The sequence below is a fragment of the Saimiri boliviensis genome, chromosome 19, assembly GCF_048565385.1.
Source record: "Saimiri boliviensis isolate mSaiBol1 chromosome 19, mSaiBol1.pri, whole genome shotgun sequence".
Classification (NCBI taxonomy): domain Eukaryota; kingdom Metazoa; phylum Chordata; class Mammalia; order Primates; family Cebidae; genus Saimiri; species Saimiri boliviensis.
Window position 1 is genome coordinate 35,035,289 of NC_133467.1, and position 25,815 is coordinate 35,061,103.

The window sequence follows — 25,815 nt, forward strand, 5'->3', positions numbered from 1 at the left end:
GAGATCACGCCATTGCACTCCAGCCTAGGTAACGAGCGAAACTCCATCTCAAAAAAAAAGGGAAAACATATTTCATCCTGAAAAAATTCTACCTATGGGGAGAATGAAAAGTAAAAAAATATAGTTTTTTATTGCACATAGGCATTCCCCTGTGCTGGAATAATATACATGACATAGAGAAGGTAAGATACTGGATCTTGACCAGCTCATGCAGAGAGCTTTATAAGCATTCAAGACATACCCAACTAAAGAGAATTATGTAAACACAATCCTTTAGAACTTACATTTTGTTTTATTGCTTTATTGTATCTTTCTTTCTTTTCTTTTTTTTTTTTGTGAGACGGAGTTTCGCTCTTGTTACCCAGGCTGGAGTGCAATGGCGCAATCTCGGCTCACCGCAACCTCCACCTCCTGGGTTCAGGCAATTCTCCTGCCTCAGCCTCCTGAATAGCTGGGATTATAGGCACGCGCCACCATGCCCAGCTAATTTTTTTGTATTTTTAGTAGAGACGGGGTTTCACCATGTTGACCAGGTTGGTCTCGATCTCTTGACCTTGTGATCCACCCGCCTCGGCCTCCCAAAGTGCTGGGATTACAGGCTTGAGCCACCGGGCCCGGCCTGTTTTTTGTATTTTTAGTAGAGACAGGGTTTCACCATATTAGCCAGGATGGTCTCGAACTCCTGACCTCGTGATCTGCCCACCTCAGCCTCCCAAAGTGCTGGGATTACAGGTGTGAGCCACTGTGCGTGGCCCGCCTTGCTTTTTTTTTTTTTTGAGACGGAGTTTCGTTCTTGTTACCCAGGCTGGAGTGCAATGGCACGATCTCGGCTCACCGCAACCTCCGCCTCCTGGGTTCAGGCAATTCTTCTGCTTCAGCCTCCTAAGTAGCTGGGATTACAGGCACGCGCCACCATGCCCAGCTAAATTTTTTGTATTTTTAGTAGAGGTGGGGTTTCACCATGTTGACCAGGATGGTCTCGATCTCTTGACCTCGTGATCCATCCACCTCGGCCTCCCAAAGTTCTGGGATTACAGGCTTGAGCCACCGTGCCCGGCCAAGCTGCTTTTAAGATTAGAATACTATTTCCTTTATAAAAATCTTTTATTTATTTATTATTTTATTAACTTATTTTGTTTTGTTTTGAGACAGTCTTGCTGTCTCCCAGGCTGGAGTGCTGTGGCATGATGTTGGCTCACTGCAACCTCCGCCTCCCAGTTTGAAGCGATTCTCCCTCAGGCTCCCAAGTAGCTGGGACTACAGGCATATGCCACCATGCCTGGCTAATTTTTTCTCCCCAAGTCTTTGTAAGTTTCAATTCAGTTATATATATAATATATATTATATATATATATAAAATATATATTTTATATATATATATTTTGAGATGGCGTCTTGCTCTGTCGCCCAGTCTGGAGTGCAGTGGCACGCTCTTGGCTTACTGCAGTCTCCGCCTCCTGGGTTCTTGCAATTCTCCTGCCGCAGCCTCCTGAGTAGCTGGGACTACAGGTGCACGCCACCACACCTGGCTAATTCTTTGTATTTTAGTAGAGATGGGGTTTCATCATGTTACCCAGGCTGGTCTTGAGTTCCTGAGCTCAGACAGTCCACCTTCCTCAGCTTCCCAAAGTGCTGGGATTACAGGTGTTAGCCACTGTGCCGGCCATTTATTTTGGTATATTATGACAATGATAGTGGAAGCATTGATAGAAAAGCGAATCAGAGAAAATGTAGAATGAAAACGTTCAAGGATTTAGGCTTTGAGAAAACTTAAAGGAGAATCTAGGAAAGTACAGGAAAAACCTAGAATAGGCGTCCCCAAACTATGGCCCTCGGGCTGCATGCGGCCCCCTGAGGCCATTTATCCAGCCCCCCGCCACACTTCAGGAAGGGGCACCTCTTTCATTGGTGGTCAGTGAGAGGAGCACAGTATGTGGCGGCCCTCCAACGGTCTGAGGGACAGTGAACTGGCCCCCTGTGTAAAAAGTTTGGGGACGCCTGACCTAGAAAATCTAGTGTCGTAGAAACCAAAGGAAGAGTCTTTTGGCTGGGGCACAGTGGCTCATGGCTATAATCCTAGCACATGGGAGGCTGAAGTGGGAGGATCGCATGAACCCCGGAGTTCAAGACCAGCCAAGATAGGACAAGATAGTGAAACATTGTCTCTACCAAAAAAAAAAAATATTTTTTTAAATGAAAATTAGCCAGGTGTGGTGGTACATGCCCGTAGTCCCAGCTACTTGGGAGGCTGAGGTGGGAGGATCACTTGAGCCCAGGAGGTGGAGCTTGCACTGAACAGAGATCATGACATTGCACTCCAGCCTGGGAAACAGAACAAGACCCTGTTTCAAAAAAAGAGTCTTTCAAGAAGGACAGAGTTGCCGGGCGCGGTGGCTCAAGCCTGTAATCCCAGCACTTTGGGAGGCCGAGGCGGGTGGATCACGAGGTCAAGAGATCGAGACCATCCTGGTCAACACGGTGAAACCCCGTCTCTACTAAAAATACAAAAAATTAGCTGGGCATGGTGGCGCGTGCCTATAATCCCAGCTACTCAGGAGGCTGAGGCAGGAGAATTGCCTGAACTCAGGAGGCGGAGGTTGCGGTGAGCCGAGATTGCGCCATTGCACTCCAGCCTGGGTAACAAGAGCGAAACTCCGTCTCAAAAAAAAAAAAAAAAAAAGAAGGACAGAGTGGACAGTAGTGTCATATGCTAGTCAGGAAACAGCCACTTAAAGCACAAAAATATCTTAAGTTTAGCTATCAGCCTGGAATATATTTGCCTTCCCTTTTTGATTGTTACTTTCTTCAGTTTACATATAATTTCTCAGGGAGATCTTCCTTCATTAGGATCCATCTTCTTGTTCTGCACTCCCTTACCACTCTTTTTGTCCTTTTATATCACCTCATAATTGCTTATTTAAAATCTGTCTTCTCCCCTGGACTGTAAGTTTCTCAAGAGTTTTGTGTGTTTATTGCTGTAAAGCTAGTGGCAGTATTTGCCAGTCAAGTGGAGATGGGTAAATGAAGGACCGTCTTTCTAGTCATATAGTTCTGTAATTATAAGTGAAAGCTGGGGTAGAATTTAAATTTTTTTTTTCCTGCCTCTTGTCCTCTTGGGTCTCATCATGTTTGATTATAGTCCCTTTAAAAGGACTTACATGGATAACTAAAATTAAAAAGCATAGAAACACAGAATTTGAAAAACTCCTTGTGGTCACATGTTTTCCTCCCACTTGAGAATTTGTTTACATTTTCTCTAAGGTGGCCTTTTAGTCTCTGTTTAGATACTTTCAGTGACAGGGAGCTCATCAATTCTGCAGATAGTATATCCTAAACTTGAACACCTCTTCAATTAATACTTTCCTTATTGAACCCAAATCTACTTTTTATACTCCTCCTGTTTGTCTTTTTTTTTTTTTTGAGATGGAGTTTCACTCTTGTTGCTCAGGCTGGAGTGCAATGGTGCAATCTTGGCTCACCGCAACTTCTGCCTCCCAGATTCAAGTGATTCTCCTGCCTCAGCCTTCCAAGTAGCTGGTATTACAGGCATGTGCTACCACACCCGCCTGTTTTGTATTTTTAGTAGAGACAGGATTTATCTATGTTGGTCAGGTTGTTCTCTTGCCTCTCTCATTCTCTCATATATCCCAAGCATCTAAAACAGGGATTGAAGTATAGTTAGTGCTCACTAAATGTTTTTGAGTAAATAAATGAAGGATAGCCAGTAGTGGTGGCTCACACCTGTAATCCCACTATTTTGGGAGGCTGAGTGGGCCTGATTGCTTGAGCTCAGGAGTTCGAGACCAGCCTGGCCAACGTGGCGAAACCTTGTCTCTATAAAATATACAAAAATTAACTCAGTATATGGTGGCACGCATCTGCATTCCCAGCTACTTGGGGGGCTGAAGTGGAAGGATTGACTAGGCCAGGGAGGGAAAGTGGAGGTTTCAGTGAGTCAAGATCACTCCACTGCGCTCCAGCCTGAGTGACTTAATGAGACCCTGTCTCAAAAAAAAAGGATAGATAACGAAGAATTTGTCATGCCTTGTTGAAAACATTATACATTGTCTTCATGGAATTCCTCCTTATTGTAAAATCTAACTTATACCAACACCATACTGTTTGGCTTTGTTGCAGAAAAGGAAGTAAATGAGCTGATGGAAGAGCTGTTTGAAACTGTGAGTAATGATCCTCAAGTGAGAACATGGGATTGTAAAAGTCAGTTCTCCAGCAACATGTGCCATTTGGCCTCTGCTCTCCCTCTAGGACAGGAGGGTTGGACCGAACCAATTCTCCTTTTAGTCTCCCTGGGAAAGAATAGAGTGACAAGGGAATTTTTCTGATTAGTACACTGTTGATTATACATGTGTATGTTGTTCTTATTAAAATTTTCCTTGAAACTTTTTTTTTGGAGGGACTTGCTCTTTACCCAGGCTGGAGTGCAGTGGTAAAATTATAGCTGACAGCAGCCTTGACCTTGTAGGCTCAAGCAATCCTCCATCTAATCCTGAATAGCTGGGATATACCACCACACCCAGCTGATTATTTTATTTGTAGAGACAGGATCTTACCTGGGCTCAAGGAGTTTTCCTGCCTTGGCCTCCCAAAATGCTGGAATTATAGGTGAGAGCCAGCATGCCTGACCCCTGGAAAACTTTTGATGGCTTTCCCTGCTGTCATTTGTGTGTCCTTAACCGTTGTCAACTAGTTTTAAACTACTTTGTGCACAAATAATTACATTTTTCATAAATTTGTCTCAAAAGGTATTTCTGTTTAAGAGATTGATCATTTTGAGGCTGGGTGCTATGGCTCACGCCAATAATTCAGCACTTTGGGAGGCCATCGTGGGTGGATCACCTGAAGTCAGGAGTTTGAGACCAGCCTGGCCAACATGATGAAACCCTGTCTCTACTAAAAACACAAACATTAGTGAGGCGTGGTGGGTGCCTGTAGTCCTAGCTACTGCAGAGACTAAGGCAGGAAAATCACTTGAACCTGGGAGGTGGAGGTTGCAGTGAGCCTAGATCATGCCACTGCACTCCAGCCTGGGCAATAGAGCAAGACTCTGTCTCAAAAAAAAAAAAAAAGAGAGATTGATAATTTTGAGTTACCTTTGCTCTGTCCTTACTGTTGCAAGTTGGCTGGTTGAGCGACTTCTTTCCTGGCATTAGAGCCATCCCAAGTGTGGGTTTGTGGGAGTCCTGAAGTGAGAAAGGTTCTGGAGTAGGCTTTTCCTGGGTTCCAGAATTATTAAACTCTTGTAATCTATAGTTTTTACTCTTCCTTCCTAATAATTGAGCAACATTCAAGAGACCCATTCCCCAGGAAAACCCTCCTTTTCCTTTGCCCACAGTTCCAAGATGAAATGGGATTCTCCAACATGGAAGATGATGGCCCAGAAGAGGAGGAACGTGTGGCTGAGCCTCGACCTAACTTTAACACCCCTCAAGCTCTACGGTAGGCTAGTTGAAGACCTTGAGATCTGGAGTAGAGGAAAAGTTTATTTTGAAAACCTTTTCAGAAGTTGCAATTAACAATTTTTCGCCCCCAACCAGCTTCTGTTACTGATGTAAGGATGCAGAGCCCTGTCAGGAGTTAGGTGTCAAGTGAAAAGTCTCCTTGTTATGGGGCAGTGCAGCTGTAGGCCAAGCTGTATCTGTTTGGGAAGGGAGAAAAAACAGTAGCTGGCATCCATATCTGCTTCTCCAGGTGAGTGGTGCTGGAGAGGTATGTAGCACTTTACGTGGCCAGCCACACAAACTACCCAGTATTGTAATATCCAGTCTGTCTCTTTTGTTATTTTTATGTGCCATTAAGATCTGCTAAATGTGACTGAAAATTTATTTTTTTCTTTTTTCTTTTTTTTTTTTGAGACGGTCTTGCTCTGTCGCCAGGGGCCAGGCTGGAGTACAGTGGCGCGAGCTTGGCTGACTGCAACCTCCGCCTCCTGGGTTCAAGCAATGCTCCTGCCTCAGCCTCCCAAATGGCTGGGACTACAGGTGCGCGCCACCACACCCAGCTAATTTTTTTTTTTTAATAGAGACGGGTTTTCACCATGTTGGCCAGGATGGTCTCAATCTCTTGACCTCGTGATCCGCCCACCTCGGCCTCCCAATGTGCTGGGATTACTGGCATGAACCACCGCACCTGGTGACTGAAAATTTCTTAGTCACCGAGGCATTAGTGGATCAAACCCTGAAGCACCTGCAGTAAGGAGTCTGAAACATTTGTGCTGACCTTTTTGCATGAAGTTGGCACCTGTGTTACAGCATCCAGAAAGCAGAGGCTTTAATTTTTTTCCCATTTTGTGGTGGACTTGCATCTACACTTTATTCTATTGTTACCCACTGTGAGTAGCAGCATATAATCATTAGGTAGATGGCTAGAGGTCAAAATGCAGTTTGTACTGTAAGTGGAACAAAGCAAGGGGAACATTCCTTCTAATTAGTCCTGTGTTTGAACTTAACAACATTACTAAGTAGAGAGCTTGGGGTCCATCTGAAACCTAGGCCTTTAGGGAGCTTCCAATTTAGTGAAAAAAGATAAGGTATGCCAACCAATGTCTGAAAACTAGAAATTACCAGTCATTCTCCATTACAACAAATATCACAATACAACTACACCAAAAATCTCAAGATTACTAAGTCAGTATTTGTCCCATTATTTTAAGTTATAGTTCATAGGACAAAATTCTGGTATAGCAGAATGGAACCATTCATCCTAGGAACATATAATGGGATTTGGTCTATAAATGTATTTTGGTTCTACTGAGCGACTCTTTGTAAATTTTTAAAATGTGGAAAGTAGAGGCTGGGCACAGTGACTCAGGCCTGTAATCCCAGCATTTTGGGAGCCTGAAGCATGTGGATCACCTGAGGACAGGAGTTCCAGACCATTCTGGCCAACATGCTGAAACCCCATCTCTACTGAAAATACAAAAATTAGCCAGGTGTGGTGGCATGCACATGTAATCTCCACTACTTGGGAGGCTGAAGCAGGAGAATCACTTGGAGGCGAAGGTTGCAGTAAGCTGAGGTCACACCACTGCCCTCCAGCCTGGGTGACAGAGCAAGACTCTGTCTCAAAAAATAAGTAAATAAAATTCATGAAGTATAGAAATAATTAAAAACTCCTGTTAGAATTCAGTTACCTTTTGTTATTCGATGGAATACAGTCTTATATCATCTCTTATGTTGATACATTCTGTGAAATGTGCCATTAAACGATTTCATCATTGTGTGAACATAGAAAGCGTCTGGATAAACCTAGGTGGTTTAGCCTACTGCATACCTAGACTATATGGTATAATGTATTGCTCCCAGGCTACAAACCTGTACAGCATGTTATTGTATTCTACTGAATTCTGTAGGCATTTGTAACACAATGGTAAGTATTTATGTATATAAACATAGGAAAGATAAAGTAATCTTACGGAACCACCTGGGTATATGTGGTTCATTATTGACTGAAACATCATGTGGCACATGACTGTACTTGAACAGCTCCTGCTTCTCTTTCTGTTGCAAATACAAATTTGTTTTAATCTTTGACATCCTAGATTCTGTAAGTCCATAGATACTAAAAACATCTTCACTTACTCTTAGCCAAAAGGCCAAGAAGTGAGAAAAAAAAAACATCTTAAAACACAATAAAGCATAGAGAGAGAGAGGAAAGGAAGAAAAAGAACAAAACAACAACTCTGGGAAAGTGAGTTATCTGTGCTTCTCTTATCGGTTATACAAGTAATACTTATTAAAGCTAAAACTAAGTGCAAGGCCGTGTGCAGTGACTCACACCTGTAATCTCAGCACTTTGGAAGGCCGAGGCGTGCAGATCACCTGAGGTCAGGAGTTCAAGACCAGCCTGGCCAACATGGTGAAACACTGTCTCTGCTAAAAATACAAAAATTAGCCGGACCTGATTACAGGTAGCATGCGCCTGTAATCCCAGCTACTCGGCGTACTGAGGCACGAGAAACACTTGAACCTGGGAGGTGGAGGTTGCAGTGAGCCAAGATTGCACCACTGCACTCTATCCTGGGCGACAGAGCAAGACTCTGTCTCAAAATGATAATCATAATCATAATCATAGGCCGGGCATGGTGGGTCACACCTGTAATCCCAGCACTTTGGGAGGCCAAAGCAGGCATATCACCTGAGGTCAGGAGTTTGAGACCAGCCTGGCCAACATGGCGAAACCCTGTCTCTACTAAAAATAAAAAAAAAATTAGCTGGATATATTGGTGGGTGCCTGTAATCTGAGCTACTTGGTAGGCTGAGGCAGGAGAATCACTTGAACTTGGGAAGCGGAGGTTGTAGTAAGCTGAGACAGTCTGGGCAATTGGAATGAAACTCCATCTCAAAAAATATATAATAATAATAGTAATAATAAAACTAGTGCAGACTATGTTTCCATTATCTGCTTTTTTATGCTTCTGCTCTTCTGTTTCTTCAGTGGTAGTAGTGCAGATGTTTGAGTTTTCAGTTCTCAGAAAAGATTGTATAGACAGTCCCACGGGCTTTAGGTTTTTACCCTGTGCCACCCAAAACCACAGTAAGTACTATAAAAGAAAACATAATTTTTATCCCCAATAGTCAATTGAAAAAAGTTATTCATTGCTGTAATACTGGGGATTCCTTGCAATATGATAACCTGCTTGTCATAGCCGCATCAACAGATCTTATCCTGATTGCGTAAGGCATCAGCATGTGCTTAATCACTTAGGTATCTTATTCTGCTTTTACTTCAGAACTGATATGCTAGGTATTTGAATTTTTGCTTCAGCCCTGGAAATAGTCTCTCAGGAGGGTAGGGGTGGGGAGTTAGGATTAGGAATTTATTTTAATTAATTAGGAGAGGAATTTTTTTAAATTAATTAATTAATTAATTAATTTTTATTTTTATTTTTCAAGACAGGGTTTCACCATGTTGGCCAGGCTGGTCTTGAACTCCTGACCTCAGGTGGTCTGCCTGCCTCGGCCTCCCAAAGTGCTGAGATTACAGGCGTGAGCTACCACGCCTGGCCAATTTATTTTTATTTTTTTGAGACAGTCTTGCTCCATCGCCCAGGCTGAAGTGCAGTGGAGCGATCTCGGCTCACTGCAACATCTGTCTCATGGGTTCAAGTGATTCTGCTGCCTCAGTCCCCCAAGTAGTTGGGATTACAGGCATACATCACCACACCTGGCTAATTTTTGTATTTTTGGTAGAGATAGGGTTTCACCATGTTAGCCAGGCTGTTCTTGAACCACTGACTTCAAGTGATCCACCTGCCTTGGCCTCCCAAATTGCTGGGATTACAGGTGTGAGCCACTGTACCCAGCAAGGAAGAGGAATTTAAAGAGCTAAAAGAAAATACCTTCATGGAAAGTAGTAGGAGTAGCAGTATTTGAACTAACCACTCAGTTCTGTTCATGTGAACTACTAATACACTTAGTTATTTTAATATATCCTTTTCCTGCTTCATGTTAGATTTTTGACTTGTTAAGAAAGCAAGACTTGCCAGTCAGAGTGGCAGTTATTAAAAGGTCAAGAAACAACAGGTGGGCCAGGAACAGTGGCTCACACCTGTAATCCTAACACTTTGGGGGGATGAGGCAGGTGGATCACCTGAGGTCAGAAGTTCGAGAGCAGCCTGGCCAGCATGGCGAAACCCTGTCTCTACTAAAAAATCAGAAGACTATCCACTAGCCAGGCCTGGTGGCACATGCCTGTAGTCCCAGCTACTCAGTAAGCTGAGTCAGGAGAATCACTTGAACCTGGGAGGCAGAGGTTGCAGTGAGCTGAGATCACACCATTGCACTCCAGCCTGGGAACCTGGGTGACAGAGTGAGACTCCATCTCAAAAAAAAAAAAAAAAAAAAAATGGCTGGGCTCGGTGGCTCACACGAGTAATCCCAGCACTTTGGGAGGCCAAGGCAGGCGGATCATTAGGTCAGGAAATCGAGACCATCCTAACACAGTGAAACCCTGCCTCTACAAAAAAATTATACAAAAATTAGCTGGGCATGGTGGTGGGTGCCTGTAGTCCCAGCTGCTTGGAATCCTGAGGCAGGAGAATCACTTGAACCAGGCAAGCAGAGGTTGCAGTGAGCCGAGATCACACCACTGCACTCCAGGATGGGCAACAGGGCAAAACTCTGTTTAAAAAAAAAAAAAAAAAGGAAACAATAAAACAGGTGCTGGTGAGGCTGTGGAGAAATAGGAACGCTTTCACACTGTTGGTGGGAATGTAAATTTGTTCAACCATTGTGGAAGACAGTGTGGTGATTTCTCAAAGACCTACAAGCAGAAATACCATTTGACCCAACAATTCCATTACTGGGTATATAAAGATACACACACATGTATGTTCATTGCAGCACTATTAACAATAGCAGAGACATGGAATCAACTCAGATGCTCATCAGTGATAGACTGGATGAAGAAAATATGGTAAATATCCATCATGGAATACTGTGCAGCCATAAATAGGAATGAGATCATGTCCCTTGTAGGAACGTGGATGGAGGTGGAAGCCATTATTCTCAGCAAACTAACGTAAGAACAGAAAAACAACACTGCGTGTTCTCAATTATAAGTTGGAACTAAACAATGAGAACACGTGGACACGGTGAGGGGAACAACACACACTGGGACCTGTGGGGGGAGCGGGCGGGGGAGGGAGAGCATCAGGATAAATAGCTAATGCAACTGGGCTTAATACCACGGTTATGGGTTGATAGATGCAGCAGTCCACTAAGACACACGTTTACCTATGTAACCTGCCCATCCTGCACATGTATTCTGGAACTTAAAGTTTTGGGGGAAAAAAAAAAAAAGGCAAGGCAGTGTACCCTGAGTGGATAGGGAGATGGGACAAGCTGAACCTGGGATGGGAGTAACAAGTAAATGGGAGCAGAAATGAGAATGATGAGTTCCCACCAGCTCCTTGGCTGCTTTCTTATCCAGAGATTTCTCTGTTCTTAGCTTTTTGTTTGATTTTTTCTTCGTTTGTATATTATTTAGAGAAGTAACTGTAGAAGAACGGGATGAAGTATAATACAGAATCCTCATGTTTGATGCATCCTAACTACTTTGGGAAAACAGCTGGATAGGCTGGGAGTTTGACTGTTGGCTAAAGTGAGATGGGGGATTAGTAGAGAATGAGAATTGTTCAGGCTCTTTGCTCGTCATTGGGAAGAATTGGATGTGTTGCAGATCCAGGGAAACACTCAACTTAGGTATCTCCCTGTTGGGAATAGGTTTGAGGAACCACTGGCCAACCTGTTAAATGAACAACATCGGACAGTGAAGGAGCTATTTGAACAGCTGAAGATGAAGAAATCTTCAGCCAAACAGCAGCAGGAGGTAGAGAAGGTTAAACCCCAGAGTGAGAAAGTTCATCAGACTCTGATTCTGGACCCAGCACAGAGGAAGAGACTCCAGCAGCAGATGCAGCAGGTGATACTTTTCTTGGTCATGTTAATGTTGGATTATACCATGGCCTAACTCTGAGGCCAGAAATCAACAGCTTTGTAAAAGTCAGAGATAGTTACCTTACTACCTGCTAAAACCATAGTATCTCCACATCAGTTAGGAGCTTGAGAAATCACCGTGTTCATGCACTTTGGCTCAAGGAAGAGAGCACACAAAGACACTAATGGTATTTGGAAATATAGATTTCAAAGAGTTCTTAGTCATCTGTTCTGAAATTTAACAGCCTTCACTGTGAGAAGTGCTTTGGATTTGTTTTTCTAATCTAAGTCTCTCTGGTTCAAGGTTGAACTTCCTCTGCTTCTGTCATTACGTTCAAGGGAACATGTCTGAGAAGTTTATGCCAATATCCCATGTTCTTATAGTCTCTCCAGAAAGCAAAATATGTGTGATAAAGTTGCAGATATCTTGGTTAATGTCTCTATGGGGGCTGGATGCAGTGGCTTACACCTGTAATCCAAGCACTTTGGGAGGCTGAGGTGGGAGGATTGCTTGAGCCAGGGAGTTCAAGAGCAGCCTGGGCAACAGAGTGAGACCCCGTCTCTACAAAAAATAAAAATAAATTAGCCAGGCATGGTGTCATGCAGGTGTGGTCCCAGCTACTCGGGAGGCTAAGGTGAGAGAATTGCTGGAGCATAGGAGGTTCAGAGGACAGGGAACCATGCACAGCAGCCTGGGTGACAGAGGGAGATCCAGTATCCAAGAAAAAAAAAACCTCGCTGGGTTCCTGAAATGACAATGTCATAACATGTCACTGTATTATGTTCTTTCTCTCCCCAGCACGTTCAGCTCTTGACCCAAATCCACCTTCTTGCCAACTGCAACCCCAATCTCAATTCGGAGGCCAGTACCACCAGGATATTTCTTGTAAGGTTCCAAATATCCCTAATTCTAAAGACTAGAATATGAAATTGGCCTGGCAGGTTATTTCTCGCAGTTATTCACTGATCATAATCTATATTCTTTTGGGTATTTTTGATTGCTTTGCCTACTTTCTGTTAAGGCTTCCTGTGTTTGCTAGGAGAACATAAGCCACTAATTTCCATGAAAGGACAAGGAGTGTATTCAATTTTCTTAATACTGTCCTTCTGATATTTTTATTGAGTACTACTCATCTTTAGATCCAACCTAACTGTTTAGGTTTTTGGTACCACTGTTCCTTTTATAGATGTTGAGACAGCATGGTGGCTATGCCTGCAATTCCAGAACTTTGAGAGGCCAAAGCAGGCAGATTGCATGAGCCCAGGAGTTCGAGACCAGCTGGGTCAGCATGCCAAAATCCTGTCTCTACAAAAAATGTAAAAATTAACCAGATGTGGTGGTACAGGCCTGTAGTCCCAGCTACTCAGGAGGCAGAGGTGGAAGGATGGCTTAAGCCTGGGAGGCAGAGGTTGCAGTGAGCTGAGATTATGCCATTGCATTCCAGCCTGGGTGGCAGAGTGAGATCTGGTCTCTAAATAAATAAATAAATTAGCCGGGCGCGGTGGCTCAAGCCTGTAATCCCAGCACTTTGGGAGGCCGAGGCGGGTGGATCACGAGGTCAAGAGATCGAGACCATCCTGGTCAACATGGTGAAACCCCGTCTCTACTAAAAATACAAAAAATTAGCTGGGCATGGTGGCGGGTGCCTGTAATCCCAGCTACTCAGGAGGCTGAGGCAGGAGAATTGCCTGAACCCAGGAGGCGGAGGTTGCGGTGAGCCGAGATCGCACCATTGCACTCCAGCCTGGGCAACAAGAGGGAAACTCCGTCTCAAAAAAAAAAATAAATAAAATAAATAAATAAATTAATTAATTAATTAAAGTAATAGTCTTAATTCTTGCCTGGGTGCAGTGACTCATGCCTGTAATCTTAACACTTTTGGAGGCTGAGGTGGCTGGATCACTTGAGATCAGGAGTTCGAGAACAGCCTGGCCAACATGGAGAAATTCAGTTTCTACCGTATTGCTGGGTGTGGTGGCAGGTGCCTGTAATTAATCCCAGCTACTCCGGAGGTGGAAGAAGAAGAATCACTTGAGCCTGGGAATTGGAGGCTGCAGTGAGTCAAGATTGCACCACTACACTCCAACCAGGGCAACAGAGCAAGACTCCATCTCAAAAAAAAAAAAAAAAAAATCAGTGGCTGGGGGCAGTGGCTCATGCCTATAGTCCCAGCACTTTGGGAGGCCAAGGTGGACAGATCACTTGAGGTTAGGAGTTTATTTTTCTAGTTCAGGAGCTAGACCATATGTTCCTTAGTGAGAAACACTAAATCTAGAAGTAAAACAAGAATATAATCCCTGAACATCTGAGGACTCAGGCATAATCTTAACAGAGTAGTTTATTGCAAAAGACTTTATGATGATTTTTACCTGTTTTTATCTTGTAGTAGGAAGGCCAGCTTCTCGTTTAGATTCTAAAGGCTACTGGTATTAATTGTCTGGAATTGTCTTAGATCTTCTTTTTGTGTCCTGTTTTCCCAGAAAGAGCTGGGAACCTTTGCTCAAAGCTCCATCGCCCTTCACCATCAGTACAACCCCAAGTTTCAGACCCTGTTCCAACCCTGTAACTTGATGGGCGCTATGCAGCTTATCGAAGACTTCAACACACATGTCAGCATTGACTGCAGCCCTCATAAAACTGTCAAGAAGACTGGTAGGAGACAGATGTGTCAGCTTTAAGTTTTTACTTGCGGTGAGAGGTGGTGGGAATCTTATCCCATAGATAATTTCCTAGGATACTTGCCTATGAATGGAGGACACAGGACATTTGTAATTTCTTCTTTCTCTCTTATCCTCTCTTTGTACTCATTGTCTAAATTCTAGAATTACATGATAATCTCTGGGCCTGGGTAAGGCATGGAGGCAGTGGACAGGATAGGAATATGGGAGGTAGAGATCTGAGGCTCGGTGCTAAGAATTGGAATTCAGCGATATGAGTGGTAAGTATTAAGAGTCAGATCAAGACAAACTGGGCCTGGTAAAGATAAAGTCAGGTGGTAACATTTGATCACCTTTAGGTTTTTACTCTTCATTAAGATTAACTAATTTTATTTACCCTACTGACTATAGTGTAAGTGATATCTCCATTCTGAATGAAATGTTGATTTGGGAGTTAGGCTCAAGTTAGAGATTGTACATTTGCCATGTTCAATATTTTAAAGAAATTTGCAGCTTTAGGTTCTGCTTTGCATTATTGGTTTTGTATTTTTTGGGAAATATTTGCTGTTTACTTAAGCCAAATATTTGCTTCTGATTTAGCAAATTAGTTGTGGTTTGTTCTGGATTTGGGTTTGTCTTTGGATTCTATTTTAAATCCTGAGTCTTATCATTAAGTTGAATATAGTTGAATTTAAGTGTATTATATCATAGACATGGATCTCAAACTACTTTAATAGCTAAAGTAAATGATAAATGAAATGGTAATGAAAACTTGATTTAATACCAAATAATAGTAATATCTTACACATCTAGTGTCCTGTGTTTTTCTTCTGGATATATAAAAATAATAGTTATGGAAGAAGAAATATGGATATAGTAGTTTTGTCTCTAGAAACGCAGAGGTGCCTGAAATTGAGAGTCTGAGAGAGGGAGACAGAAATGAATGAGACTGAATTGTCTCATTCCTTTTATGGTTCTTTTGTTCCCAATCTCAGGAGGAATCTGGGAGAACTTAATGAAAGTTAAGTAAGAATCAAATAAAAGTAAAATTTGGAATACCAGATTTGTGAGGGAGATTAAAGAAGTTGGAATCTTATCCTGGAAGAAAGAAAGCATTGTTGAAGGTCTCTTATCTTTCAAGGATTTAAAGGGGGAAGGAGGTAAAAAATTTTTGAGCATACACTATATGCCAGGTATTACTAGGTGCTTTTTAAGTGTTTGTTTCACTTAGTGAATATAGTGTTCCTCACAGAAAGAATAAGAGAATCAACTTGTATTGCCATTGAGTGGGACTCCCTTTGATATAATATTAGCTTGAGAAAGGCTATGGAAACTTTTTGGGGATGGTGGGCAGATTGGAGAGAATCAAGTTAGATAAGGACAGCTCTACCTAATTGCAAAAATGCATTTACAGACTTTTATGAAGCCCTCTTTTGTCCTAGAAGTTGATTTATCAGAGATTTATTTTCTTATAGCCAGTGAATTTCCCTGTTTGCCAAAGCAAGTGGCTTGGATCCTGGCCACAAACAAGGTTTTTATGTATCCAGAGTTACTTCCAGTGTGTTCCCTGAAGGCAAAGAATCCCCAGGATAAGATCCTCTTCACCAAGGCTGAGGACAAGTAAGTGTTTACTCTGGGGGATCAAAACAGCAGAATATCCCAGGGAGAAGATACAGTTCCTTTGAGGAGTTTAGGGGAAGTAAGACTTGTGTAATAAGACACGGATACAAAAGACAAGGAAAAGCAGTACAGATCAGCAGCATTCTCTAGGGCATGCTTGTTCTAGCAGTGCCAAATACTGCTTTTTGGGGGGATGTCACACACATTTTTGAAGCATTTTAGGCTAGGCCTGGTGGCTCACACCTTGTAATCCCAGCACTTTGAGAGGCCAAGGCAGGAGGTTCGCTTTTATTTTATGCCATTATTTATTTGTTTATTTATTTAGAGACAGGATATTACTCTGTCACCCAGACAGTCATGGCTCACTGCAGTCTTGATCCTTCCACCTCAGCTTCCACGGGAGTAGCTGGGACCACAGTCATGTGCCACCATACATGACTAATTTATTTTTTATTGTATTTTTTTTTTTTTTTTTTAATACAGATGAGGGTCTCTCTGTGTTGTCCAGGCTGCTTTTAAACTCCTGGGCTCAAAGCATCCTCCCTCCTTGACCTCCCAAAGTGCTGGGATTACAGGCATAAGCCACTGTGCCCAGCCAGGTTATGAACATTTTTATGGCCCTTTGTGTGGATTGCTGCACTGTTATCACCACATATGTATATATGTAAACATGATTATATATGTTGTTAGAGGGTAGTATTGGTGCCAGTTTAATTTGTCTGACAGGGTACCTATTCATTTTATATTTGTTTTATTAGAATCATTCTCCTCCCGTGTATTATCTTTGAACTTCCTTTTATTGTTAGTATACCGCTCATCATAATTTCATGTTTCTTAATGATTTATGCCTAGTTTCTCATGTTCCCAGGTAATTGTGAAGTATTTGTTTTTTTTAAAACATGTCATTGAGTTTATTGTAGAGAATGGTAATAGGAAATGGGATTGTACAAAGAAAAGAGACGAAGACAAAATTGGATGAGGGTTTCACACTGGGTGTCCCATCCAGGGACTCAGCAGCCCTACCATAGATCTGCCTGATTCTCTTGCATCAGGAAGTTGATCTTTTGAGCCATTTCCGTGTTGTAGATCTGCTGGCACCTTTCATAGCTTTCCCTCTGTCGCTGGCAGCATGGCTTCTCGTAATGCTGCTGATGCTTAATGTCCTCAGTGAGCCCATCCATAGTGAAGATTTTGTTTAGGGTCCTGTATGCACTTCCCACGTTCCCTTCCTGTACCATCACAGTCCTTGCGATGAACTTCACGTTTTTGCCCTGACCTTGGATTTAAGTCTTCACTCTAGAGCCTGGTGCACTCAGTACCTAGCCAACCCAAAGGCTTCTCGTTACCAGAAGTGGAAACCGATTTTTTTTTTTTTAAATGGAGTCTCTCTTGTCACCCAGACTGGAGTGCAGTGGCATTATCTCGGTCCACTGCAACCTTTGCCTCCCAGGTTCAAGCGATTCTCCTGCCTTAGCCTCCTGAGTACCTGGGATTACAGGCGCCTGCCACCATACCTGGCTATTTTTTGTATTTTTAGTAGAGACAGCGTTTCACCATGTTGGTCAGGCTGACCTGACCTCAAGTGATCCGCTTGTCTCGGCATCCCAAATTGCTGGGATTACAGGCGTGATTGTACCTGGCCTTATTCTTATTCATAATATTTAATCACTAAGTATCTGAAATTTTCTATTGAGTAGTCACCAACTTGTACAAGAATTAGATTTAGAAAAAGTAGATTGGCTAGGCATGGTGGCGTACACCTGTGATACCAGCACTTTGAGAGGCTGAGGCAGGAGAATCGCTTGAGACCAGGTGTTTAAGATCAGCCCAGGCAACATAGTGAGAACTGGTCTCTACAAATAATGAAGGAAGAAAATTAGCCAGGTGTGGTAGCAAATGTCTGTGGTCACAGATAATTGGGATTCAAGTGTGAGAATCACTTGAGCCCAGGCGGTCAAGGCTGCAGGGCACTGTAATCATGCCACTGCTCTCCAGCCTGGACAACAGAGCAAGACCCTGTCTGAAAAAAATGAAAAGGTAGATTGGGCCACATGCCATGGCACATGCCTGTAATTCTAGATGGGAGGCTGAGACTGGAGAATCGCTTCAGCCTAGGAAGTAGAGGCTGCAGTGAGCTGTGATTGCACCACTGCACTCTAGGCTGGGTGATAGAGACCTTGTCTCAAGAAAAAATGAAAAAGTAGATTGTTAAATGTGTTAGCCAGGGAAGTCTTTTAGAAGGAAGGACTGTGAAGTGAGACTTAGTGTCATTGCTCTTTTCTCAGTTTGTTAGCTTTAGGACTGAAGCATTTTGAAGGGACTGAGTTTCCTAATCCTCTGATCAGCAAGTATCTTCTAACCTGCAAAACTGCCCGACAACTGACAGTAAGAATCAAGAACCTCAACATGAACAGAGCTCCGGACAACATCATTAAAGTGAGTATTTCCTTCATGCGCCATTGGGACACCTCACCAATATGTACCCATTCTTTTCTCCTCTTGTTATTGTCAAAGAAGAGAGGGACCTTCTTTTATCTAAAGCTAATTTCTCCCACTTATACATTAGATTCATTATGTTTCTCTAGAGTATCCTCATCCTCTTAAAAGATTTCACAAATCCATGTTTCCCTGTAATATATTCTCTGTCTTAGACTTTCTAGAAATGGTATACAATATTCCACTTACGTGCTTTTGTTTTTTTTCTTTTTGTCAGACAGACTCTTGCTCTGTCACCAAGACTGGAGTACAATGGTGCAATCTTGGCTCACTGCAGTCTTCGCCTCCCAGGTTCACATGATTCTCCTGCCTCAGCCTCCTAAGTAGCTTGGATTACAGGTGTGCACCACCACGCCTGGCTAATTTTTGTATTTTTAGTAGAGACGGGGTTTCACCATGTTGGCCAGGCTGGTCTCGAACTTCTGACCTCAAGTGATCCACTCGCCTTGGCCTCCCAAAGTGCTAGGATTACAGGTGTGAACCACCGTGCCCAGTTTCTTCTTTTTTATTTGGATATTTATTTATGTTGTTGTGTTTTTAGAGACAGGTTCTCACTCTGTCATCCTGTCTGGAGTGCATTTGCACAATCATAGGTCACTGCAGCGAATTCCTAGGTTCAAGTGATCCTTCCACTTCAGCTTTCCCCGCACCTTGGACTACAGGTGCTTGCCACCAAGCCTAGCTAATTATTTTATGTGGAGATGCAGTGTCACTTTGTTGCTCAGACTGGTCTTGAAGTTCTGACCTGTGACAGTCCACTTAACTTAGCTTGGCCTCCCAAAGTGTTGGGATTATAGGCGTGAGCCACTATGCCCAGCCTTTTGTTTTTTTCTTTCTCTGTTTTTTTTTTGAGACAGAGAGTCACTCTGTCACCCAGACCGGAGTGCCTTTTTAAATTGCATTTTAGGTTTTGGGGTACATGTGAAGGATATGCAAGATTGTGGCATAGGTACACACATGGCAGTGTGATTTGCTGCATTCCTCCCCATCACCTATATCTGGCATTTCCCCCCATGCTATCTCTCGCCAACTCCCGACCCTCTGCTGTCCCTCTACTCACTGCAACCTCTGCTTTCTGGGTTCACGGGAGTCTCCCACCTCACCCTCCTGAGTAGCTGGGATTACAGGCATGTGCCACCATGTGTGGCTAATTTTTGTATTATCAGTAGAAACAGGGTTTCACCATGTTGGTCAGGCTGGTCTCGAACTCCTGACCTCATGTGACCCACCCACCTCGGCCTCCCAAAGTGCCACGCCCGACCTGTTTTTGTTTTTTTCTTGAGATGGGGTCTTACTCTGCTACCCAGGCTGGAGTACAGTGGTACAGTCGTATCTCAGTGCAGCCTCAAACTCCTAGGCTCAAGCATTCCTTTCACCTCAGCCTCCCAAGGAGCTGGGATTATATGCATGAGCCACCATGCTTGGCTATTAACAAATTTTTTTTTTTTTTAGAAATGAGGTATCCTTGTGTTGCTCAGACTGGTCTCAAATTTTTGGCCTTAGTCAGTCCTCTTGTCTTAGCCTCTAATTTCTACTTCCTGATGTATTGGATTTAGGTCTTACTTATTAACCATAAACCAGGAAGGCTGAGGATTTGCCTGTCTCCTCACTCCCACTTCAAACATCCACATTTTCTGCTCTTCAATCTGCTCGCTAGTAATTATGTCACAGTTTTGGTTAGGTTGAATTCAGAGTTGACACTGTAAGATTTTAAGGACTGTGTAGATGTTCTTCACAGCTGAGCTATGTTACTGTGATACCTTGCCTTTCCTGCTGAACATTTTTTTTTTTCTTGGAGTAAATAATTGCATTTTTAGGGGGATGGGGCGGGACTTGATTTTATTATGCAATTATTCCCAGATCAACAGTAAAGGTTACTTAAATTTTCTTAATCTCCTTTCAGTGTGTCAGGCCTTCTAGATATTCCATATTTTCATCTTGAAGAAATTGCTCCCTGAGCCCTCTGACACTATTCCACTCTAAGTGTGTTACTCTCCAGGCTTGCTGTACTGATACCTTCTTGGGCTTTTTCTTCACCATTATCCTGGGAATTCATCCGCAGAATCCTCTTACTGTGTTGGATCTTATTTCCTGAATTCCACATCTTTGTTTTTATTGTACCTCCTTCTTTTAGCGGAACACATTCCAGTATAGCATGTTTTTAAAAATTTGTTTCTAAATTGTTAAAAATTGAGATGGGTCTCACTTTTTTGCCCAGGCTGGTCTTAGAACTCCTGGGCTCAAGTAATTCTTCCACCTTAGCCTCCCAAAGTGCTGTGATTATAGGCGTGAGCCATGGCCCCATTTAACTCTTGAATCTTCGTGTACCTCCTATTTTTCCCAACCTCTGACAGCATGCAGGATTTTTCCTTTGGGTCCAGTGTTTTGAAAATTCATGGTAATATGCCTTGGAATTTGTTTAGTTTTTCATCTATGGTGCTAAGGCACTTGATAAACCATATTCTGCTGCAGAAAAATCTTTTTTCTTGAAGTTTGAGTTGTGTGTCATTTTCTGTGCACATCTTTGTACTTTGTTTGTTTCTTTGCTTCTTGGTCTTTGGGACAGATACTCCTCAGTTGCCCAGGCTGGAGTGCAGGGGAGTGATCCAGGTTCACTGAACCTCCACCTCCGAGTTCAAGTGATTTTTGTGCCCCAGCCTCCCTAGTAGCTTGGATTACAAGTGTGTGGCACCATACCTGGCCATTTTTTCTATTTTTAGTAGAGTTGGGGTTTCACCATGTTATGTAGGGTGATCTTGAACTCCTGGCCTCAAGTGATCTGCCCGCCTTGGCCTCTCAAAGTGCTGGGATTACAGGTGTGAGCCACTGTGCCTGGCTTTCTTTGTATTTTTTTAAATGTAGGATATCAGTATTGATCTGCTTGGCTGTCTCCCACTAGTCTGTAAGTTCCTTGAGAGCAAGAATTGCTTCTCTTATATGTGTGCTTAGCTTTTAGCACAGTGCCCAGGACATAGAAAACATTCTGTATATGCTGGATGAGCAGATGCTTATTGTCTGTGGTATTTTTTTTGTGTTTTTTGTTTGTTTTTGAGACAGAATCTTGCTCTGTTGCCAGGCTGGGGTGCAGTGGTGCCATCTCGACTCACTGCAACCTCCGTCTCCCATGTTCAAGCGATTCCTATGCCTCAGTCTCCCCAGTAGCTGGGACTACAGGCATGCGCCACCACGCCTAGCTAATTTTTTGTATTTTAGTAGAGACGGGGTGTCACCATGTTGGCCAGGATGGATCTCCTGACCTCATGATCTACCTGCCTTGGCCTCCCAAAGTGTTGGAATTACAGGCATGAGCCACTGTGCCTGGTGTGTTAGTGGTTTTAGTTCAGTTCTCATCTTCATTTGCGCTTTTTTTTTTGAGATGGAGTCTCACTCTGTCACTCAGGCTGGAGTGCAATGGCACAATCCCTGATATCTGCTCACTGCAACCTTCAGCTCCTGGGTTGAAGTGATTCTCCTGCCTCAGCCTCCTGAGGTGCTGGGAATACAGGCTTGCACAACCATGTCCAGCTAATTTTTATATTTTTGTAGAGATGGGGTTTCACCATGTTGACCAGGCTGGTCTCGAATTCTTGACCTCAGGTGATCCGCCTACCTCTGAAAGTGCTGGGGTTATAGATGTGAGCCACCACACCCAGCCTTCATTTACTCTTAAAACTGAATTTTCTCTGTTTATCTTTTTAAATTTTTTTTCCCTTCTCATGCCCTTCACACCATCATTTCCTTAAAAGGAAGCTTTGATGTGTCCAAGGTGTAGATTATGACACTGTCCTAGGAATCATTAAAGGTCAGGTTCCGAGGCCTAAAGCAAAACACCATTTGTGGGTAATTACATTGCTGACCCCCCAGTAGAGAGCAGTCATGTGGCCAATGGATGTTCAAAGGTCAGTCTTAGGACCACATAAGTAAATAAGCTCTTTAGATAAACTCCCGCATATTCCTTTGTACCTACTCCTGCCTAATTGCCTCTGAGTAGGAACCACCTTCAGCTCCTTCCTTCCTGAGGCTTTTGCAAAAACCTTCTGGCCTTCCAAGAAGGTTTGTGTCTATTTTACAATTTCTCCTGCCACCCTGACTGAACGCCTAAGTGTTTGTTGGGGGGTGAGGGTTGGGGTATTTCTCAACCCACCACCCACCCCACTCACTAGCCTGACAAAGGGCAGTGTTTCTGGAAAGAATGTAACTCGTGCTTTTTTTTTCATGTTAAGTTTTATAAGAAGACCAAACAGCTTCCAGTCTTAGTAAAATGCTGTGAAGAGATCCAACCACATCAGTGGAAGCCACCTATAGAGAGAGAAGAACACCGGCTCCCATTCTGGTTAAAGGTACAACCCTCTTCCTCAAAGTCTGTGGGAGGGAAAAGGTCACTGCAAATTCTGACAGAATATCAAGGGCTTCTTTAATCTTCTAATGCTTTCGTTGTAGAACTAGAACTTCAGAAATCTTTCTCGTTCACCTTTCTTCCCTTTTCTGACCTTCTCTGGGTGATTCTACAACCTTTTCAAAATAATAGGTAAATAATAAATTTGCTAAGGACATTCACAGAAGTTTCTAAGGTGTATAATTGGAATGTGGTCTTTGTAGAAATTTGATGTACAAAGAGACCCTTCTTGGAAAGATACCTTGAGACTGTCTAATGTCCCTAAAATCTAGAAAGCCCTATTCCTTTTCCCAAATTCTTTTTTGTTTGTTTCTGAGACAGAGTCTTGCTGTGGTGCAATCTTGGCTCACCGCAACCTCCCGCCTCCCAGGTTGAAGTGATTCTCCTGACTCCACCTCCCTAGTAGCTGGGAACACAGGAGTGCCACCACACCTGTATAATTTTTAAACTTTTAGTACAGATAGAGTTTCACCATGTTTGCCAAGCGGGTCCTAAACTCCTGACCTCCCGTGATGTGCCCACTTCAGCCTCCCAAAGTGCTGGAATTACAGGCGTGAGCCACTGGGCCAAGCCTCTTTTTCCCAGATTCTGACATGTGCTGGATCAGAGTGTTCTTGTTTCCAATAGGCCAGTCTGCCATCCATCCAGGAAGAACTGCGGCACATGGCTGATGGTGCTAGAGAGGTAGGAAATGTGACTGGAACCACGGAGATCGGCTCAGATAGAGGCCTAGAGAAAGACAACTCGGAGTTGGGGAGTGAAACTCGGTACCCACTGCTATTGCCTAAGGGTGTAGTCCTGAAACTGAAGCCAGTTGCCAACCGTTTCCCCAGGAAGGCTTGGAGGCAGAGGCGTTCATCAGTCCTGAAGCCCCTCCTTATCCAGCCCAGCCCCTCTCTCCAGCCTAGCTTCAACCCTGGGAAAACACCAGCCCGATCAACTCATTCAGAAGCCCCTCCAAGCAACGTGGTGGTCCGAATTCCTCACCTGATCCAGCCAGCCACTGTCTTACAGACAGTTCCAGGCGTCCCTCCACTGGGGGCGAGTGGAGGTGATGGTTTTGAGTGTCCTGCAGCACTGCCTGCTCTGCCCCCTGAGGCCAGGACCAGCTTCCCTCTGTCTGAGTCCCAGACGTTGCTCCCTTCTGCCCCTGTGCCCAAGGTCATGCTGCCCTCTCTTGCCCCTTCTAAGTTTCGAAAGCCATACGTGAGACGGAGACCCTCAAAAAGAAGGGGAGCCAAGGCCTCTCCCTGTATGAAACCTGCCCCTGTTATCCATCCTGCACCTGTTATCTTCACTGTTCCTGCTACCACTGTGAAGATTGTGAGCCTTGGCAGCGGCTGTAACATGATCCAGCCTGTCAATGCAGCTGTGGCCCAGAGTCCCCAGACTATTCCCATCACCACCCTCTTGGTTAACCCTACTTCGTTCCCCTGTCCATTGAACCAGCCGCTTGTGGCCTCGTCTGTCTCACCCTTAATTGTTTCTGGCAATTCTGTGAATCTTCCTATACCATCCGCCTCTGAAGATAAGGCCCAAGTGAATGTGGACATTGCTTGTGCTGTGGCTGATGGGAAAAATGCCTTTCAGGGCCTAGAACCCAAATTAGAGCCGCAGGAAGTATCTCCTCTTGCTGCTACTGTTTTCCCCAAAGTGGAACATAGCCCAGGGCCTCCACCAGCAGATACAGAGTGCCAAGAAGGATTGTCAGAGAACAGTGCCTATCACTGGACTATTGTGAAAACAGAGGAGGGAAGGAAAGCTCTGGAGCCACTGCCTCAGGGCATCCAGGAGTCTCTAAACAACTCTACCCCTGGGGTTTCAGAGGAAATTGTCAAGATGGAACCCGAAGATCCTGGAGAAAAAATCAGTGGATCCCCAGAGCATGACATTTGTGATGACATTAAAGAGGAACATGCTGTGGAATTAGACACTGGCACCCCAAGTGAGGAGTTGAGCAGTGCTAGAGAAGTAAATAAACAGACGGTCTTACAGAAGGAAGAGGAGAGGAGTCAGCCAACTAAAACTACTTTATCTTCTCAAGAGCCCCCTGATGAAGGAGTCTCAGGGACAGATGTGAGCAAAGGATCATCAAAGAATGCTTCTTCCTTGATGGATCCTGAAGGGATGCTTAGTAGCCCCCAAGGGAAGCCAGAAGACTCATCCAGTGTTGATGGTCAGTCAGTGGGGACCCCCGTTGGGCCAGAAATTGGAGGAGAGAAGAATGGGCCAGAGGAAGAGGAAGAAGAGGACTTTGATGACCTCACCCAAGATGAGGAAGATGAGATGTCATCAGCTTCTGAGGAATCTGTGCTTTCTGTCCCAGAACTCCAGGTGAGAGCTGGAGAATATTCTCAAGTAATTTGTGGACTCAGTAATATGTTTAATTTATTGATAAGCCACCTGCATGTTTGCTGCAGTATAGATAGTCCTAAAATCATTTGTATTTGATTTTGTAATGCATTATGGGACATGATTGTGGGGTTGAGGTGAAATGAGAGGGAAAGGATGAAATTTTACTTACTATATTAAACTCATTTACACATTAAATTGGTCACCTGACCATACTTTAAATGCCTTAAAAAATAGTAAATAAGGCCGGGCGCGGTGGCTCAAGCCTGTAATCCCAGCACTTTGGGAGGCCGAGGCGGGTGGATCACGAGGTCGAGAGATCGAGACCATCCTGGTCAACAAGGTGAAACCCCGTCTCTACTAAAAATACAAAAAATTAGCTGGGCATGGTGGTGCGTGCCTGTAATCCCAGCTACTCAGGAGGCTGAGGCAGGAGAATTGCCTGAGCCCAGGAGGCGGAGGTTGCGGTGAGCCGACATCGCGCCATTGCACTCCAGCCTGGGTAACGAGAGCGAAACTCCGTCTCAAAAAAAAAAAAAAAAAAAAAAAAAAAAAAAAAAAAAATAGTAAATAGCTGGGTGCGGTGGCTCATGCCTATAATCCCAGCACTTAGGTGGATTACCTGAGGTCAGGAGTTCTGGAGCAGCCTGACTAACATGGAGAAACACCATCTTTACTAAAAATGTAAAATTAGGCGTGGTCACACATGACTGTAGTCCCAGCTATTTGGGAGGCTGAGGTGGGAGAATTACTTGAACCCAGGAGGCAGAGGTTGTGGTGAGCTGAGATCGTGCCATTGCACTTGAGCCTGGGTAACGAGAGAAAATTCATCTCAAA

The 25,815-nt window shown here is 43.8% G+C and overlaps 1 protein-coding gene across 8 annotated transcripts in view; it reads left to right on the plus strand.

Annotated features, from left to right (window-relative positions):
- GON4L (gon-4 like) overlaps positions 1 to 25,815 on the plus strand; it is a 94,072-nt gene that overhangs the window by 54,191 nt on the left and 14,066 nt on the right. For 7 of the 8 annotated variants that reach the window (XM_003937806.4, XM_010348413.3, XM_039460251.2 and 4 more), the window contains 9 exons: positions 4,138 to 4,178; positions 5,354 to 5,457; positions 11,244 to 11,442; positions 12,256 to 12,342; positions 13,938 to 14,109; positions 15,590 to 15,734; positions 18,020 to 18,170; positions 22,454 to 22,570; positions 23,254 to 24,960. In XM_003937806.4, coding sequence (XP_003937855.2) covers positions 4,138 to 4,178; positions 5,354 to 5,457; positions 11,244 to 11,442; positions 12,256 to 12,342; positions 13,938 to 14,109; positions 15,590 to 15,734; positions 18,020 to 18,170; positions 22,454 to 22,570; positions 23,254 to 24,960 — 2,723 coding nt within the window. Of the gene's footprint in view, positions 1 to 4,137; positions 4,179 to 5,353; positions 5,458 to 10,363; positions 10,435 to 11,243; positions 11,443 to 12,255; positions 12,343 to 13,937; positions 14,110 to 15,589; positions 15,735 to 18,019; positions 18,171 to 22,453; positions 22,571 to 23,253; positions 24,961 to 25,815 lie in introns of those variants that run through there. The other variant, XM_074389880.1, reaches the window with a different exon arrangement.